General features: G+C 38.8%; 1 protein-coding gene across 6 annotated transcripts in view; it reads right to left on the bottom strand.

The window, feature by feature from the left end:
* Positions 1 to 18,407, bottom strand: part of LOC131166855 (chloroplast envelope membrane protein) — a 115,720-nt gene that overhangs the window by 65,333 nt on the left and 31,980 nt on the right. For all 6 annotated transcript variants that reach the window (XR_009139883.1, XR_009139884.1, XR_009139885.1 and 3 more), the window contains exon 3: positions 2,967 to 3,140. Coding sequence is in view for 3 of the 6 variants with exons in the window: in XM_058125457.1 (XP_057981440.1) it covers positions 2,967 to 3,140 (174 nt within the window). In the remaining 3 variants the exon portion in view is untranslated. The remainder of the gene's footprint in view (positions 1 to 2,966; positions 3,141 to 18,407) is intronic.

Raw genomic sequence — 18,407 nt, 5'->3', positions numbered from 1 at the left:
TATAATCTTCATAATCCTTGGAGTCCGAAGATGGAGGAGAATGCAACAAATACTTGGACTTTCGCATTAATATACACACGCACTGCCTGAGACCACAACAGGAAGTTGGAGGATCCAGCCAGTTTGATGGCTGTCATCTGTACATTTTTCATTGTCAGCTGAAGCTCTCTATGTAGAGGCCATCAGAAACACCTCCTATACACTACAATCAGCGCACACCTGTATAGGAAATGAATAACACAGCAACCCTGCAAAATTAGGCAGCACACACAGGCACAGAACAGCACTCCAAATCTTAGAACTTACATAACTTGAGCAGGAAGTTACAACCACAAATATGAATTTACAATATCCTAGGAGGAGTCATGGCCATAAACAGTCTCTCACTAATCCTGCCAAAGCTAGCTTTGAGCACACAGAGCAGAGAAGACCACACTTTTGACCACATAGAACAGGGCAGACCAGAATGAAGCATCGCATGCACTTAAAACAGCGCTGCAAACACTCCAAAACCAACCTGGCAGCACCTAGAAGCATAGGCAGGCACGAAAACAGCAGCTAGAACATCATAACAGTATCATGACTTTTCCAGCAGTCAAGAAAATATCAGAGCAACGACAGCAGTCTGCAAGAAACAGTTGAGGCCACTTCACATGAGTGAACTACCGCGAGCCACACAACACCGCGAAGAGTGGCTCATGGCTGAGAGTAAGAGAGAAAAAATCCCTAAACGACTCTCAAAGCAGAAAAAATCTCTACTTTAAGGGTTGACAAGGGAAAGAGAGAGAAAAAAGGAGAGAAAGAGAAGGCTGTACTAGGTCCGAAAAATCACATTCATAGATACTGCTTTGAAACCATGTTGTAAATCTGAAATAAATTGAAGAACCAAATAGAAATTACAGAACAACAATAGGCAACTTTTCCTGGAGCCCTTATGTACAGCTCCAGGCCTACCTTTTTTTTTTTTTTTTGATAGAAAAAGAAATTCAGTAAACGGAGGCCTAGTAGAGCACCTGTGAAGAGGAGTGAGTTAGTTATGGTTTTTGACATGAAAAGGGGTAGGGGTAAGCCTAAAATAACTTGGAATGAGGTAGTGACGAAGGATTTAATAGCCCTTAATCTAATAGAGGAACTAGATCAGGTGAATTGGCGAAAAAGGATTTATGTAGCCAACCCTACCTAGTGGGACTTAAGGCTTGTTGTTGTTGTAAAAAGAAATTCATTCGATAAAGATAGAATTTAAAAGCAGGATAGAGGGCGTCACCTTAACAGAGTCTGATAATCCTCGGGAAAACCAAAAAGAAAATTGAAAAAATAACCAATGACAAAACTCAAGACGCCCTTAGAAGATACTTCTAATCGCACTAACTTTTGAAGCACACATTCCCTTGAAATTTCCATAGCCCATATACCATAAAGAAACCATAAACAGAATCTTTTCCCACGCCAACCAATATGGTAACTTCTTCCCTGCAAATATACGCGCATTACGTTCCTTCCACAAGCCCCAAAACACTGCAAATATAGCACAATTCCATAATGCAATTCCTTCCTTCTTCCTCCCAAACCACACAGAAGAAATTGCCAAGAACTCCACTGTTCTATGAAAAACCCAGCTTTCTTCAACCTAATTACTAAGAATAAAAAGATTTAAGAACAAAAATACCCCCACTCACACAGCCTAATTACTAAAATAACATATTTCTTTCTAACACTATTTTCTGTCTTTGTTTCTGTACTCTGAAGGAACAGGTTATAAAAAACGCAATTGTTTACATTGTTCATTTTCTGTCTCCGTTGTCAGTTTTTGTAAAAACTGACCTGATTTTATGATTTTTAGTCGTGGTAATCATTGCTACAATACTTTAATATCCACAATTGACTTAAATGGGTTAAGTCATTTATTCTATATAATATTTTTAAAATAAAAATATTATTTGAATTTAAATATAATTAAAATAAAATATCCACAAAATTTATAGCAACTGAAAAAACTAATAAATTTTTTTTTTAATAAATCACCTTTTATCATTTTTCAATTTTCAAGTACAATAGGATTATTTTTGAAGCACTAAAAAGCAAGTTTAAAAATACAGTACTTAAATAAAATAATTATAATTATTTTATATTTTTATATTGTATTAATTTATAATTAATTATATTACAAGATTTTTAATCTATATTCTTTTAAATTTTTGTATCGTGGACTATTATTGATTTAAGTACAGAAGTGAACATGAGTTTAATTAGGCTTTTAATTTTAGTTTTGAAAATATTAATCAAACAAGTTGCTAGTTTTCAGTTTTTAGCTTCTGTTTCCATATATTTATTATTTTGTTTTTACAATTATACCAAATTGCCCTTAGTTTTTAGTTTTATTTTCCATCCAATTGATTCAACTGCCCCCAGTGGTTGAATCTCTTGAATTTATTCCATGAACCAACAAATTAGAACAGAAGATAGACAATTGGAAATCCACCTAGCTCTAAACAAAGAAACTTGAACCCATCAGTCCCAAACCTAACTCTTCTCCCTCATAACAAGAGAACAACCTACTCCAACTCCTTCTAACCATAGATCAAAGATCTTGGTTTCTATCTGGACAAACATCCAGAGGTTCTTCTCATTCATAACAATCTGTCATCACTTCTAACACTTGTACAAAGAGAGGAGAAGGAAAGAAAAGAGAGAAGGCAAGATATCTTCTCAAGATCAACTACCATGTCTCCAAAGAATGCAAGCAATACTGCCCATGCATTAGCATGGTTGCTTAAAAAGAAACTTCTCTTTCCTTCCAAAGATAAGAAATTTCTGTTTATGTCAATATTATTATATTTATAAAAAAAATGACTCATCTTAGCTTCAATAGTAATGCCAATCAAGTGAAATATAAACAACAAAATAAGATAACTTCAAAAAAAAAATACAAATTGTGCTAAGTGAGGGGAAATCAGTGTAAATCTTACGCTTTATGCCGTAACTCCCACCAAGTCTCCTCATCAGAAAGAGGTGGGGATTTACCAATCTCTACCTCAAGTTGGATTCTTGCTTTTGTCAATTTCAATTCCTTAACCATTTCGAGCTTCTGATGTCGTCTCACGTCAAGCATCTCTGCTGCAAGCGGTACAGTCTTCACATACCTGTTCATGATACAGTGGTTATTTGATCAACAATGGAAAAGTTAGATGTTAGGTGCACTCATGACCAAATCTTTGTGTATATAAGGAAAAAAATGGTAATGACTGCAGATGGAAATGATAAATGTCTTGCTTCAGATTCAGTTTAACAAAAAACCAGCATTTTGCAGAGTCAATAAAATTAAGATGATAAAGCATCAATTATATCTCAAACAGTAGATATACTATTCACAAAACTGGTTTAAAATTTCCACAAAATTGTCAAAACAAATACTTCATGTCCTCAACAAAGACCTTTTTAATATTATTAAGAAAGAAGAAAAGAAAACAAAAAATGGAGGAAAAGTTTCCCTAAATAAAGAAAAAAAAAAATACAGAAGAGCTACCCTCTAGTTCTACGCAAATCATTCAAGGAAACACCTAAAAAACACCAGAAGCTAATGCACGAAAAAAATACAAAAAAAAAAAAAAAAAGCACCCAATCTCAAAGCAGGTAAGAAGCTTCAGAAGTTCCTTTCAATCAACAAAATAAAAATAAAAATAAGCAAACCAAGCACACTTCCACAACAACTTTGCTTACTTTTACAAGAACCCCAAAACATTATCTTTTAAAATTATCCACGTTACCTCCGCACACCCATACCTCCCCAAAAATAGCAAAAATCTTGCACCAAAGCCTAATGACCACCTCACAATGAGGGAAAATTTGTTCAAAGGTCCTATTTGAAGCCAAACACATTAGACAAATATCCAGACAAGTTTTAGGTCAACGATTGTTTACCGAAGTCTAAGCTTAAGCTTATCTTTGAGATCAATTGTATGCTTGTGTGGCTTTTGATCTCCTTGGTGAGTTTTAGGTGGAAATTTTGAAGTTAGTTTTCCCAAAAAGAAAAGAGAAGGTCCTAGTTTTACAAATTTACTTCTATTGTGTGTTTTGCATGTCTATTAGGTATTGTGGGTTGAAGCGTCACTCCTTCGATGATGCCACCATTCTTGGTAAATTGGAAAGCACTAAAGGCACATTCGGTAGCAAGCCATTTACATATACTTCCCTTTTCTGGAGATTATTTCTTAAAGAAAATTAGAGTAATCTAATTTTACTAGAGTTTATATAATGGGGAGGATTAGTTGCCTAACCTCTCTCAAGAAGTTCTTTCTAGACCACTTCCCCATTATATAAACTCTAGTTAAATTAGATTACTCTAATTTTCTTTAAGAACATGCAGCTTTTTTCTTTTAAGAACATGCAATTTATTCATCATTCATTCCATTCTTTGGTTACAGAGATTTAGAGACATTTCAGCAACAGAATGAAAAGGGTATAGATTTATGATGACGATGAAGCATCTTAAAGAGATACTGAAACGGTATAATTTGCAGTTTTTTGTAGATGTCAGAGTTAAGGTGGCAAGTATTTTGCATGAGCTTGGGTGTTCAAAGAGGGAGGATTCTGAGGGGTTAGTGAGGCTGAGGTTAGGAGACATGCTACTCTTGGGAATGAGTTGGAAGAAATGATTTTTAAGGAAGAAAGAAGCTGGACGCAAATGACTAGTGGACTAGGGAAGGTAAATGCAATTCTAGATGTTTTTTATAGATAGCAAATCGGAAGAAAATAAAAAATACATATATGTTAGACGAGAATATGCTGTTTCAGTAATTAGGTTGTGTTAATGGGGGTACTTTTGTCCTTCAGACATTATTATCACTAATAATATATGAGAGCAGACCTGAAGCTGTACCTAGCGACTCCAGGAAACTGCCGTCCAGTTTTTTTTCTCTTTTTCTCTTCTTCTTCTCTTCTCTTCTCTTCTTCTCTCCTCCATCTCTAACTTTACAACATTGTGTCAGAGCATTGATCTCCAAATCTTATGTACCTGAATTGGTTTTCTACTCTGTTTTCTCTTCTTCTTCTTTTTTTATCCTCCTCTAATCAGTCCTCAAATTTAATTTTCTGGTTGGTTAGAGAGTCATTAAAGGACACCTTTCTTCTAGGTTATGCAGCATCCTTGGTAAGAAGCTATTTGTTTTCATGGTGATCTGCTGATGTGAAGTCAGCTATACTCTGTTTCTCGTATGTTGCTGCTGCTGCTGTTCCCCTGCTCACAGGCTGCTATAAGTTGTACTTTGTGGTTTGTTGATGATGCTGTTTTTATACCATGTGTTCGTGATTGATTGCTTGAAAACTTGTAGCGATTTCTGGTTCGATTGGTTTTCCCATACTTCTTTTATGCATTCGTTTCCAGTTGCTGCCAGCCATAATGTCTGGAGCTGCTGCCAGATTGTTTATTTAATGCCTGCAGTACTTTGCTGTGGTCTGCCATGTTCTTGGTGGTTAAGTAATTCCTCCTAGGATGTTGTAAGCTCCTTTTTATAGTCATAGCTGCCTTTTGAAGTTCTTGATTTTGGAAGGTCTGAAGTGTTGTATGTTCTGGTTTTCTCCTGAAAGTGCGGTTTGTGCTAGTGTGCTGCCTAACTTCTCAAGCTCCTTCATGGGATAATACAGCCATGGATACTACCTCTAACCATAGTAGGGCAAGTTTTGGAGGACAAGGGCGAGGTTTGGATTGTGGTCATGACAGTGGTTGTGTATTAGGACAAGGAGATTGTTGTGGCAACTCTCGCTTTTGCAGACATTGTAGCAGGCAAAATCATACCATTGATCGCTGTTGGGATCTCTTTGTGAAACCAACTTGCATATATCTCTTGTGAAAGGCAATTCTACAATTGACACTTCAAATGCACCTAGCCACTCCACTGGGGAGTAGAGTACATTATCCACCATGTCTCAAGAAGAGTTTTCACAATCCTTTTGCATGGTTCAACAAATCTGTTGTGTAAAAGCCCCTTAATATGCACAACGGAATGTATATTTGTATGTAAAGAATCAAACACACAATGAAGCAATCTAAATGAAGAATACAGAAAAATTCCACAACCACAACAAGTAAATGAAAGCAATAACGATAACAATAACAATGACACCAGGAATTACGTGGTTCGGCAATGCCCACAGGAGCAAACAGCAAGGATTCACTATCTTCTTGTCCAAATTACAAGAACAATACAAGAACCCTCTCAATTCTCTCAACAATCATCAACCAACCCTCAAGGCACCCTATATACAACATATTCTATGAATATATAAACCTTCTCGGAGGTTTCCCCCCAAAACCCAACAGTATTAACGTCCAAATATTCAAAATTCGAAATCTGTGCTGGGCATCCCGAGCCAAACCGTCGACGGTTTCAGGCAGAATTGCTGCACTGCTTTTCCTTCATGCTTTCCCCTAGAATGTGAACCGCAATTCACAACAAACTCCACCTTAGCGAACATATGCCCCTTTGGAGAAACCAAAAACATGAACCCGCTGCTCCACCTTGAACTTGGGTCATTAGGTTGGGACCGCCTCCTGTCTAGCAACTGGAGACAAACACCAAGTCCAAGCAAAGCAGCTTGAACTTGCCGATGGCAGTTTCGGCTTCTACCATCAACCCCGATACAATTGTAGATGCGATACCCTGAGACTGCGCCCTAGGCTTCCAACAAGGCCTTCCCACAACAGTATACACAAACACTATTGCAAGCCTTCTATCACCAAAATCCACTGCATAGTCTTCAACAAATCTCACAACTGACAGTCCCCTTTGTTGCCTGCCGAAACACCTCATTACACCATCATGAGGGACCTTTGACATATCCCGAACATCACAGCCCGTCCTTGGGTACCGAGCAGTAGACATTCCATATCGATTCTCCATAGAACCCCCCTGAGATGGCAAACGAAGTCTTCCTGTGGTTCCATCCACAAAACCACCCTAAGATAACACCAATCTCCCTGCCGCTCTGTCCACAAAGTCACCCTGAGATAACACTAATCTCCCTACAGCTCTATCCATGCGAATCATCAAACCAAGACCCTTCTTGGCCGTACCCATTACATTCATGTCAAAACCTTTCAACAGATTTCCCAACTGATAAGCCTCAGTCAAAGCCTTCCCAACTAATAACATGTCATTCACACACAATAGATACATCACCCCATTGCATCCTATCACCCTCTTCCCCACTAGAAGCCTCACCGACTCCCAAACCCAGTTCTTATGCAATACCTCCATTTCCTCTATCATAACACTTATCCATCTATTTTCCCCTTTTCCATGCATTGCAACTTGAAAAATAGTATGAACCTTGCTGCTAGTAGTAATGAATGCATATAACACTAGAATGACAAATTTATACCTGAGTGGTGGTCTGATAGTGCACATAGGCCCACCGTAGTCCTGCTGGTCTCCCGAACTGAAACTCCCTACAATATGATCAATGTCATCTCTATCCTGAGTCTATAGCTCCACCTGCATCACATGCCCATTCATACTATGATATTGTTGATCCGAGATAGAACTTCCTACATTTCTGCCCTGAGTCTCTAACTCCACCAAAATTACATGTTTGTTGCTGCCGCAGTTTTCTGACATTTGTTTCTCTTCCTTTACCTGAGTACGTTGCCCCAAGGCTTTATCACCAAAACTTATGTCCTCAATCACCCCTTTGTTTGCCATAGGATCACCTAACTTGCACCCACCTTTCTAATACCCTAGAAAGATGTTCTGTCCAGACATGACACCAAGCCTAGATCCTCCATCACTAGAATAGTGCATCAGTGGACATCCACTCACAACAGAGTAGTCTACCGCAGAACCTGCCCACAATCCACCTGCAACTCTCCCATTTAGCGATACCTTTGGCGATCGGTTACACAAGAAACATGTCATACTCACTGACTTCACGAAAAAGTACCCTGCAAGCCCTGCAAATAACTTCTTGAATGAAACCAGCGTACTCAATCCCAATGTCTAACTTGAGGATCTCTCTCCTGGTCTAGTTCTCCATCTCAACCACAAGTTAAGTCTGGGAAACACATTAGGCTTGTGCCACATGAGATAAACCAAGACCTTCGTGATAAATCCACGAAAAACATATGTCTGCCCCTTGATGCTATCCTCATTGGTCCTCAAACATCTAAATATATGTAGTCACCCATATGCCATAACCGCATATGCCACAGAACATTTGACTTAGATTCTATAGCTACAGCTCAACCTACAACCGTAACACCTTGCAGTGCATAGATATTTCCCGTTACCTTTTCTCCTTTCATCACTAACGAGTCGCTTTCACACACTTTAATTTCCCCACTTTCAGACTTGTAACTACATTCATTACAGTCTAAAGTTTCTAATGAAATTACATTCTTCATTAGACCCAATACATGCCTTACATCACATATGGTTCTTACAACACCATCATACATTTTGATTTTGATATTTCCAATACCAAATATTTTGCATAAAAAATCATTTCCCATCAAAACACAATCAGTATTAACTAACTTGTAGGTGTCGAACCATTTTCTATTTGTTGACATGTGATAAGAGCATCCAGTATCTAGGATCCAAGAACCCGTAAGGCACTTAAAACCCAACGTAACACAGCATATCCCCATCACTATATTCTGAATCTTCCTCCACTACATTTGCAAATTTTGACGAACCCTTAGACATATATCGGCTTTTCAGTTTTCGCCAAACTAATGCTGAAGAATCCTCATCTATGACGTGATACAACACGTCATCACCCAAACATAGACGGACGGTTGATACTGCCGCCCCCAATTCATTCCAAGTTGCTTCATACATGCTTTCCGATTGAATTCCGTAAAAGACCCTCAACATGCCTTGTTGCACCAAAAGATCATTCACCCTTCTCTACCACAAACAAAAATTCTCGATTCCATCAAACTTGACAACGTCAAATTTTGCAGATGAAGATGCAGAAGCCATTACAACAATGCTCTAACACCAATTGTTGTGTAAAAGCCCCTTAATATGCACAGCGGAATGTATATTTGTATGTAAAGAATCAAACACACAATGCAGCAATCTAAATGGTGAATACAGAAAAATTCTACAACCACAGCAAGTAAATGAAAGCAATAACAATAACAATGACACCGGGAATTACGTGGTTCGGCAATGCCTACATCCACGAGACCAAACGGCAAGGATTCACTATCTTCTTTTCCAAATTACAAGAACAATACAAGAACCCTCTCAATTCTCTCAACAATCATCAACCAACCGTCAAGGAACCCATATACAATGTATTCTATGTACATATAAGCCTCCTTAGAGGTTTTCCCCCGAAACCCAACTGTATTAACATCCAAATATTCAAAATTCAAAATCTGCGCTGGGCATCCTAAACCAAACATTGACAGTTTGCGCTAAACCATCGACAGTTTCAGGCATAATAGAAATACTGCCTTACTGCACCCTTATTTCCTTCATGCTTTCCCTTAGAATGTGAGTCACAATTCACAACAAAACCCAAACTCAATCTTTTACATCTAGTGCTATTGCTTCATCCTCCACACCAAGGTCTTAAATTTCGATTTCGACTCAAATTTCGAAGCTCCAAAAGTATGGAAATTTCAACGTAAATTTCGATTTCGATCGGAAAAAATAACAAAAATTAGTAGTAAAGCATGGAATTCTTTGTGAAATTTTAGAAATGGTTAATAGACATAATAATGTAAGTTTTAGGACTAATATATTGCAAGTTAAATACATCTATGTTGTGTATGAGGTGGAAAAGTTGTAATATAGTATGTGTTACAAACATATTTGTAAAATAATATACATTAGACATATTCAGTTAAAACAAATGCAATTCATAAATCATTTAAATATTATTTATTATACAAATAATGATAATTTAAACATGAATGGTTAAATTAATGTTGGTGTAAGTTTATTTTTTCATATAATTTCAAAAGCACTTGTAATAATCTTTCGTTTCAAAAAAAATAAATAAAATAAATTAAGAGAGAAATTTCACTCCTTCCTAAATCTCTTATTTGAATTCTGAGCAAATTTCATTGTATAGTTAAAATTTTGACAAGTTTCGCTAAAAATATCAAGATTTCGATAAATTTCGGATGATTCGTTGAGATTTCGACAGAAATTGTGTAAGACGGAAATCAACTGGCATTTCGATTTCGAGGGTGACAAAACTGAAAATTTTGACAAAAATTTTGACAATTTCATGGAAATTTAAGACCATGCTCCTCACCTTGGTTTATAGATTCTGGTGCCTCCTCCCATATCACAGGTAGTCCTAAAATGTTTGAGCCCTTGAACACCACAACTTTACAATCTAAGGTACTCTTCCTGATGGTTTGATTACACCAGTTTCCAAACTAGCAATATTCTCTCAATTCCTTCTATTCCTCAATCTTGTGTGTCATGTGTCCCTATATTTCCCTTGAACCTACTATCAGTTTGTCAATTAACTAAGTATCATAACTTGTGACCTTCTTTCCATCTCATTGTGTCATTTAGGATCTTCAAACTAAGAAGAGGATTGGTGGAGGGCTTGAGAAAGATTGGCTTATACTAATTCAATGGTAGTCATGGTGGATCCTATTTTTGTTATATACCTTCCTTAATTTCTACTCATGGTGCTTCTCTTGATCAGTGGCACGCTCATTTGGGTCACCCATCCCTTTAAGAACTACAACAAATTTTACCTATGTTCAAGTCCGCTTCTTATGTTGAGTGTTCTACATACCATTTGGGAAGGCATACTAGGACATCTTTTCAATCTAGACTCGAGTCCGGCCGAGCCTCTTAATAAATCATTGTTTTCTCTTATTCATTCAAATATATAGGGTCCTTGTACAATCAAGAATTTGACTGGTCATCAATATTTTGTGTTCTTTGTGGATGATTTTTTGCATATGACCTAGATTTATTTGTAAAAAAGATAGGCCTGAATTTTTTAATGTATTTACTCAATTCTACTAGGAAATAGAAACTCAGTTTGGCATTGGAATTCAAATTTTTTGATTTGATAATGCACTTGAATTTGTTGAAAATGGGCTTCAATCTTTTTGCTTGGCTGAAGGAATTATTTATCAAACGTCATGTATGCATACCCATCAGCAAAATGGAGTAGCTGAATGAAATAATAGACATTTACTTGACATAGCATGGTCTAAACTCCTTCACATGAATGTTCCTAAAACCTTTTGGACTAATGCTCTTCTTACAACCTCTTTTCTGCTCAACAGGATGGCGTTAAGTGTTCTAAGAGGACAAATTCCATTCTCCATGGTGTACCAAGAAACATCCATGTCCTCTATTTTGCCTCATCTCCAATGTAGTAACCCAAACGAAAAAAAAAAATCTCGGACGAGATAATTTTAGATATTTATATATAAATATCTTGGAGGAGATATTTTTAATTTACTTAAGGGCTAAGTTATGTTTATTATATCACTCTCTCTCTCTCTCCCTCTCTCTCTCTCTCTCTAAACCGCGAATTCACTCTCTCTCTCTCTAAGATCATGGGCAGCTCGTTGCCCTAATTAACAATCCAACGTTATTACGTGGATCAGCGGGTGAATCATGGTTTTAAATAAAGGCCGCAACCGTTACGTAACGCCGTTACGTAAAGGTTTTTTGGGTTACCGATACCGTTACACACCGCGAAATCGGTGGGAAGAAAAATCACGGCCGTAGCGGCCGTTACGGACCGCGACCGTTACGTAAAGGCCGCTACAGCCGTTACGTAACCGCTACAGGACTATTACACCAAAAAAATATTTTATTTTTTACTTTTTCTTCTCACTTTTTCTCTCTCTTTCATATATCATTCTCAATATACCAAGTGGCAAGAGGGGCAAAAGATTATAATGAGGATGACAATGATACAAAATTTACTTTTTCTTTAAATACTCACAATAGATGCATTAATTAACAATTTCAAAATAATAACTTGTTAGGAATTTTTTTTTAATAATATTAGTAATGTGATATTTATGTTCTTTATTTTTCAACTTCAACCTTCTTTCTTTTCTAGCTATTTTATATTTATATTATTCGTATGTCTTATGTGTCTAATAGACTAATGGAGTGTATAATGTATTTTATTTTATTAATTCATTTAGCACACATAAGAATTTATCACAGATAAGAACAATGAGAAGTATAAATACGCGCACACACGTAATTTTCTATCAATGATGGTTTAAAACAAATGTAAACTTGTTGCCCTTACCAAATAACTTAGTTACTCGAACTAAAGGGTCCAAAATACACTAAAACCCTTTCTAAGAATGGCCAAAAGCTTAAAACATGCAAGTACGCTAATATGCACAAGGTTGTGCGTGCTTCAAAAAAATTCACGGCCGTTACACCCGCTTCCCGTTATGTAACATCCGCTACTCCTGCTTCCCGTTGCACCTATTACCGTTACGTTACGCTACCCGCTGCCACAATTTAAAACCATGGGGTGAATCTCTACAAGTCCTACGGAGTAGAATCTCGATTTGAGGATTTCCAAGTTTTTACCCCGAAGTTGAGGTAAGGTCGAAACAAGCTTAGTGACTTGTAGATCTGTACTAAATAGGGTGTATTGACGTATGGTCTTTCGGTTTTAGGATTTGGGGATCCGTGTGCCTTTTCGAGCCCTTTGGAGTCGTGTTTCGGTATTTGGGAACAGGTAAGGGGATTTTTTTAAATCAGTTATTTTTAAAATCTGATCGGGTAGAACTATAGGTTATGTTTATACGGATGTTTTGGTTACTTGTTTGGAAAATTTCATCGGGTGAGATTGTCAATTTTCCGAGTGTACGATTTTCGGGAAAATTAGGGTTTCGGGTATCATCTCCATTTCTTTTGGAAAATCGTTTATTTGAATAAAACTAAAGTATAGAGATGACTGTACCTTTATTTTATGTTAAACTGTATTTCCAGATCAATTATCATATGATTGTTTAATTATCCAAATAGGTGTGGCAGGAGAGGATATTTTGTGATGATTGAATTGTGATGTGTTTGAAATGAAATATAGGAACTGGAGTTCCAAACTGTTTTCAAGAATGGTGGTTACTGACATGCTGGTTTCATTACCGTGGGATCATGGTTTTAAATCGTGGTAGCGGGTAGCGTAACGTAACGGTAATAGGTGCAACGGGAAGCAGGAGTAGCGGATGTTACATAACGGGAAGCGGGTGTAACGGCCGTGAATTTTTTTGAAGCACGCACAACCTTGTGCATATTAGCGTACTTGCATGTTTTAAGCTTTTGGCCATTCTTAGAAAGGGTTTAGTGTATTTTGGACCCTTTAGTTCGAGTAACTAAGTTATTTGGTAAGGGCAACAAGTTTACATTTGTTTTAAACCATCATTGATAGAAAATTACGTGTGTGCGCGTATTTATACTTCTCATTGTTCTTATCTGTGATAAATTCTTATGTGTGCTAAATGAATTAATAAAATAAAATACATTATACACTCCATTAGTCTATTAGACACATAAGACATACGAATAATATAAATATAAAATAGCTAGAAAAGAAAGAAGGTTGAAGTTGAAAAATAAAGAACATAAATATCACATTACTAATATTATTAAAAAAAAATTCCTAACAAGTTATTATTTTGAAATTGTTAATTAATGCATCTATTGTGAGTATTTAAAGAAAAAGTAAATTTTGTATCATTGTCATCCTCATTATAATCTTTTGCCCCTCTTGCCACTTGGTATATTGAGAATGATATATGAAAGAGAGAGAAAAAGTGAGAAGAAAAAGCAAAAAATAAAATATTTTTTTGGTGTAATAGTCCTGTAGCGGTTACGTAACGGCTGTAGCGGCCTTTACGTAACGGTCGCGGTCCGTAACGGCCGCTACGGCCGTGATTTTTCTTCCCACCGATTTCGCAGTGTGTAACGGTATCGGTAACCCAAAAAACCTTTACGTAACGGCGTTACGTAACGGTTGCGGCCTTTATTTAAAACCATGCGTGGGATCAATAATGACATGCTGCTTTGATTCTGTGGGGTCGAGACATTCCGAATTAATACCGTGGGGTCGTAAGACATGTCGGGTTAATACCGATGGTCATAAATTTCCGGTTTATGCCGAAGAGTGAAAATACTAGATTTGTGTCGGTTCAATATCGTGGGTCAATAATGACATGCCGGTTTGTCGGATTATGGTTACTAAAATGCCGGTTCAATACCATGAGGTCAATAATGACATGCCGGTTTGCCGGATAATATCAAGGGTTGTGGAATGTCGATTCAATACCGTGGGTCAATAATGACATGCCGATTTGCCGAATTATGGTTATTGAAACATCAGTTCAATACCATGGGGTCAATAATGACATGCCGGTTTGCCGAATAATATCGAGGGTTGTGGAATACCGGTTCAATGCTGTGAGTCAATAATGACATGCCGGTTTGGCGGATTATACCGATGACATAATATCGAGGGTTGTGGAATACTGGTTCAATGCCGTGAGTCAATAATGACATGCCGGTTTGGCGGATTATACCAATGATTGTGAAATAAACAGGAACTGTTTGTGAAAATACTGGAAATGCGAAATGCTTTGTTTCTTATTGGAATAATACTCATGACCCCACACACTGATATAACCTGATTCTCCCTTACTGAGAAGTGTCTCACCCCAATCATACAAATTTGTTTCAGGTCCTTCGGGTAGTCGGACCTTGCATTCTAGAGGGTTCTGGAGCATAGTATTCTATTAGTTTTTGTAAATACTGTTGTGAGTACCGAATTGTAGCCGGGATGTCATTTTGGATTATGTTGGATACCTTGGTTTGATGTCTTGTATTATGACAGACTTAGTACTATGGTATGAATGAATGTAATAGGTTGAAATATGTTCCGCTGCGTTATTCATGTGAATAGTGGTTGTGAGTAGGGTATTCGCGAGCCCTATCAGGTTGGACCCTCATATTTATTGGTATCATAGATGTTTCTATGATACAGATACAGGTTAGGTTCTCAGATCACACCCCGAGGCCCACTTTCGGGGTTCGGGGCATGATAGCTTGTTATTAGAACTAACCAGGATGTTAGGTCTTGTAGACTTGGTTAGGCTTGATTAGGTGAACATACCGGGGTATAGGAATGTAAGGAATGAGTAGATTGAGATATGGGTAGAGTAGGTCGAGGGTTGTCTTGTAGCTAGACAAGGATTCATTGACAGTATTCTGTGTTTTTCCTAGAATGACAATTTCAGTAAAATCACGGCAAACCATTGATGGTTTTGTGTCGGTGCGGTGAGGCAGACCTGAACCCCGAGAGTGTAGATGTTAACATGATTATTTTACAAGGATTGTGTTAATTGTGCTATGACATAGGAACACTAATCTATTCTTATCCTATTTTTAGAATGGAGCCCAAGGATAACAACTTGGACGGTAGCTCGGAGGGGACTTTGGGTGATGGGTCTCCTGCCGTGCCTCGAGGCTTGACTGAGCAGGTCTTGCAGGAGATTGGGCAGAGTGTAAGGGGACGGGAAAGTCCACCTACTGTTGTGGGTTGCACTATCGAGAAATTTACCCGCATGCATCCTCCGACGTTCACTAGAGGATCTAACCCAATAGTGGCCAAGAACTGGGTGCAAAAGACGGAGAAAATATTAAAAGTTCTGCACTACACAGACGAACAGAAGGTTCTCTATGCTACATTTCAACTAACAGGTGAAGCTGAGAGATGGTGGACGGCTGTGAGATTGCTAGAGGAGTAGAGGACTGGGCCATCAGAGATGACGTGGAGCTGTTTCAAGGAGGTATTCTTCGAGCGATACTTCCCGGCTTCCACCCAAGACGCGAAGGAGGATGAGTTCTCAAGTCTGACCCAGGGAACCTTGACGATGCAGAGATATGCGACCAAGTACATCGAGCTATCTTGTTTTGCTCCATGCTTGATATCGAACGAGTATGAGAAGACACGGAGGTTCGAGAAGGGTGTGAAGAAGAATATCCGTAAGCAAGTGACAATTCTGCAAATTCGGGAACTCGCTGTACTGGTGGATAAAGCCACCGTGGCTGAAGCTAGTCTTCAGAAGTAAGTGGTAGTCCAGGATCAAAAGAAGAGGCCAACGCCTTTTGGTTCTTAGACTGGTGCTCGTCAGGGGCAGTGGAAGAAGAATAACTACGGCGCTGGTAAACAATAGGAGGTGGAACCACAGGGTCCACAGGGGGATTCATCTCGCTCACGGTGTCCCAGGTGCCATAGGTGGCATGAGGGTGAGTGTTAGCCGTTCATGGGTAACTGTCACCGCTGCGGCGAATAAGGCCACGTGGCACAAGTTTGTTGTGTGCCGATGAGTGCTACACCTCCACTGAATCAGTACGGGAAAGGTAACCAAGCACCCCGGAAAAATTTGCAGAGAAACACGGCTCAGGGGAGAGTTTACTCGCTTACCCCTACCGATGCGGAGAACACGGGCGACGTGGTGACAGGTACCATGTTATTGCTTTCGAATAAAGTCGTTGTCTTATTTGATTCGAGAGCAACCCACTCCTTTATATCTGCAAATTTTGTGAAATTGTGTGGGGTTGAAACCCAAGTGATGGATGCCGAATTGTCCATGGCGACACCATCGGGGAGTATGGTGATATGTAGGAAGAAGTTGGGGGATTATCCTATAGAAATTCAGGGAAGGACGCTACCGGTGAATCTAATGGTATTCGACGTGTACGGGTTTGATGTTATTCTGGAGATGGACTGGTTATCCTCTAGTTTTGCTGTCATCGAATGTAACCAGAAAGAGGTAGTGTTCAGACCTCCGAATGGACAGGAGTATAAGTTTGTAGGATCGTGTGTGCACTCGGCGCCACAGATTCTATCGGCAATACAGGAAAAAAGGTTACTCTTGGATGGATGTCAAGGGTACCTAGCATGTGTAAAGGAGCCATTGCAGGATGCGTTAATGCTCGAGGATATCTGAGTGGTTAATGAATTCCCGGATGTATTCCTGGAAGACTTACCCGATTTACCTCCTGATCATGAGGTGGAGTTCGCTATTGAATTGCTGCCAGGAAAGGTACCGATTTCTAAAACTCCATACCGGATGGTTCCAGCAGAACTTAAAGAGTTGAAGGAACAGTTGCAAGAACTACTGGATAAAGGCTTTATCAGACCCAGTGTTTCGCCTTAGGGAGCTCCAGTGTTGTTCGTGAAAAAGAAAGACGGGTCAATGAGGATGTGCATTGACTACCGTGAGATTAACAAGGTAACAATTAAGAACAGATACCCGTTGCCTCGTATAGATGATCTATTTGACCAGCTGCAGGGAACGCAGGTCTTCTCTAAGATCGATCTACGATCAGGATATCATCAGGTGAAGGTTAAGTCTGAGGATGTGGTAAAGACTGCTTTCCGAACCAGATATGGCCACTACGAGTTTCTAGTCATGCCATTCGGGTTGACTAACGCTCCGACAGTATTTATGGACCTAATGAACAGGGTTTTCCATGAATACCTAGACCAATTCGTGGTGGTGTTTATCGACGATATTCTCGTATACTCGAGGAGTCCAGAATAGCATGAAAACCATCTAAGGTTGGTGCTACAGGTACTGCGGGAAAGGAAGCTATATGCTAAGCTGAAGAAATGGGAGTTCTGGTTGGAACAGGTTGCATTTCTAGGCCATGTCGTGTCGAGGGCTGGTATTTCAGTTGATCCTGGTAAAATTGAAGCAGTGGTTGATTGGGTGAAACCGAAGAGCGTGTAGGAGGTTCGGAGTTTCCTAGGACTGGCAAGGAATTATCGTTGATTCGTGGAGGGATTCTCTAAGTTATTTGACCATCTAACACGGTTAACGAGGAAGGATGTGAAATTTGACTAGACCGATGAGTGCAAGCAGAACTTCCAGGAGTTGAAACACTAACTAGTCACTGCTCCGATTTTGACCATCCCATCTGGGGATGGTGGTTTTGTATAATATAGCGACGCATCTCTAAAGGTTTTGGGATGTGTGCTAATGCAACAAGGGAAAGTGATTGCTTATGCTTCTTGGCAAGTCAAGGAGTACGAGAAGAATTACTCTACACATGATCTGGAGTTGGCGGCAGTGGTGTATGCATTGAAGATCTGGAGACACTACCTATACGGCGAAAAGTGTGTGATCTTCACGGACCATAAGAGTCTCAAATACTTTTTCACGTAGGAGTTGAATATGAGGTAGAGTAGGTGGCTTGAGCTAATCAAGGACTACGATTGCACCATAAGTTATCACCCAGGAAGGGCTAACGTGGTAGCTGATGCGTTGAGTCGAAAGTCAGAGCATGCATCAGTATCTGTGGTGGTAGATCAACATTATATCATAATGGATCAGGAAAGTCTCGGCGTTGAATTGGTGGGTGGTAATCACCAGGCATTCA

Source organism: Malania oleifera, chromosome 10, assembly GCF_029873635.1.
Source record: "Malania oleifera isolate guangnan ecotype guangnan chromosome 10, ASM2987363v1, whole genome shotgun sequence".
In the NCBI taxonomy this organism is placed as follows: domain Eukaryota; kingdom Viridiplantae; phylum Streptophyta; class Magnoliopsida; order Santalales; family Ximeniaceae; genus Malania; species Malania oleifera.
Note: the sequence above shows the minus strand (reverse complement) of the source record. Positions and strands in the feature narration are given on the sequence as shown.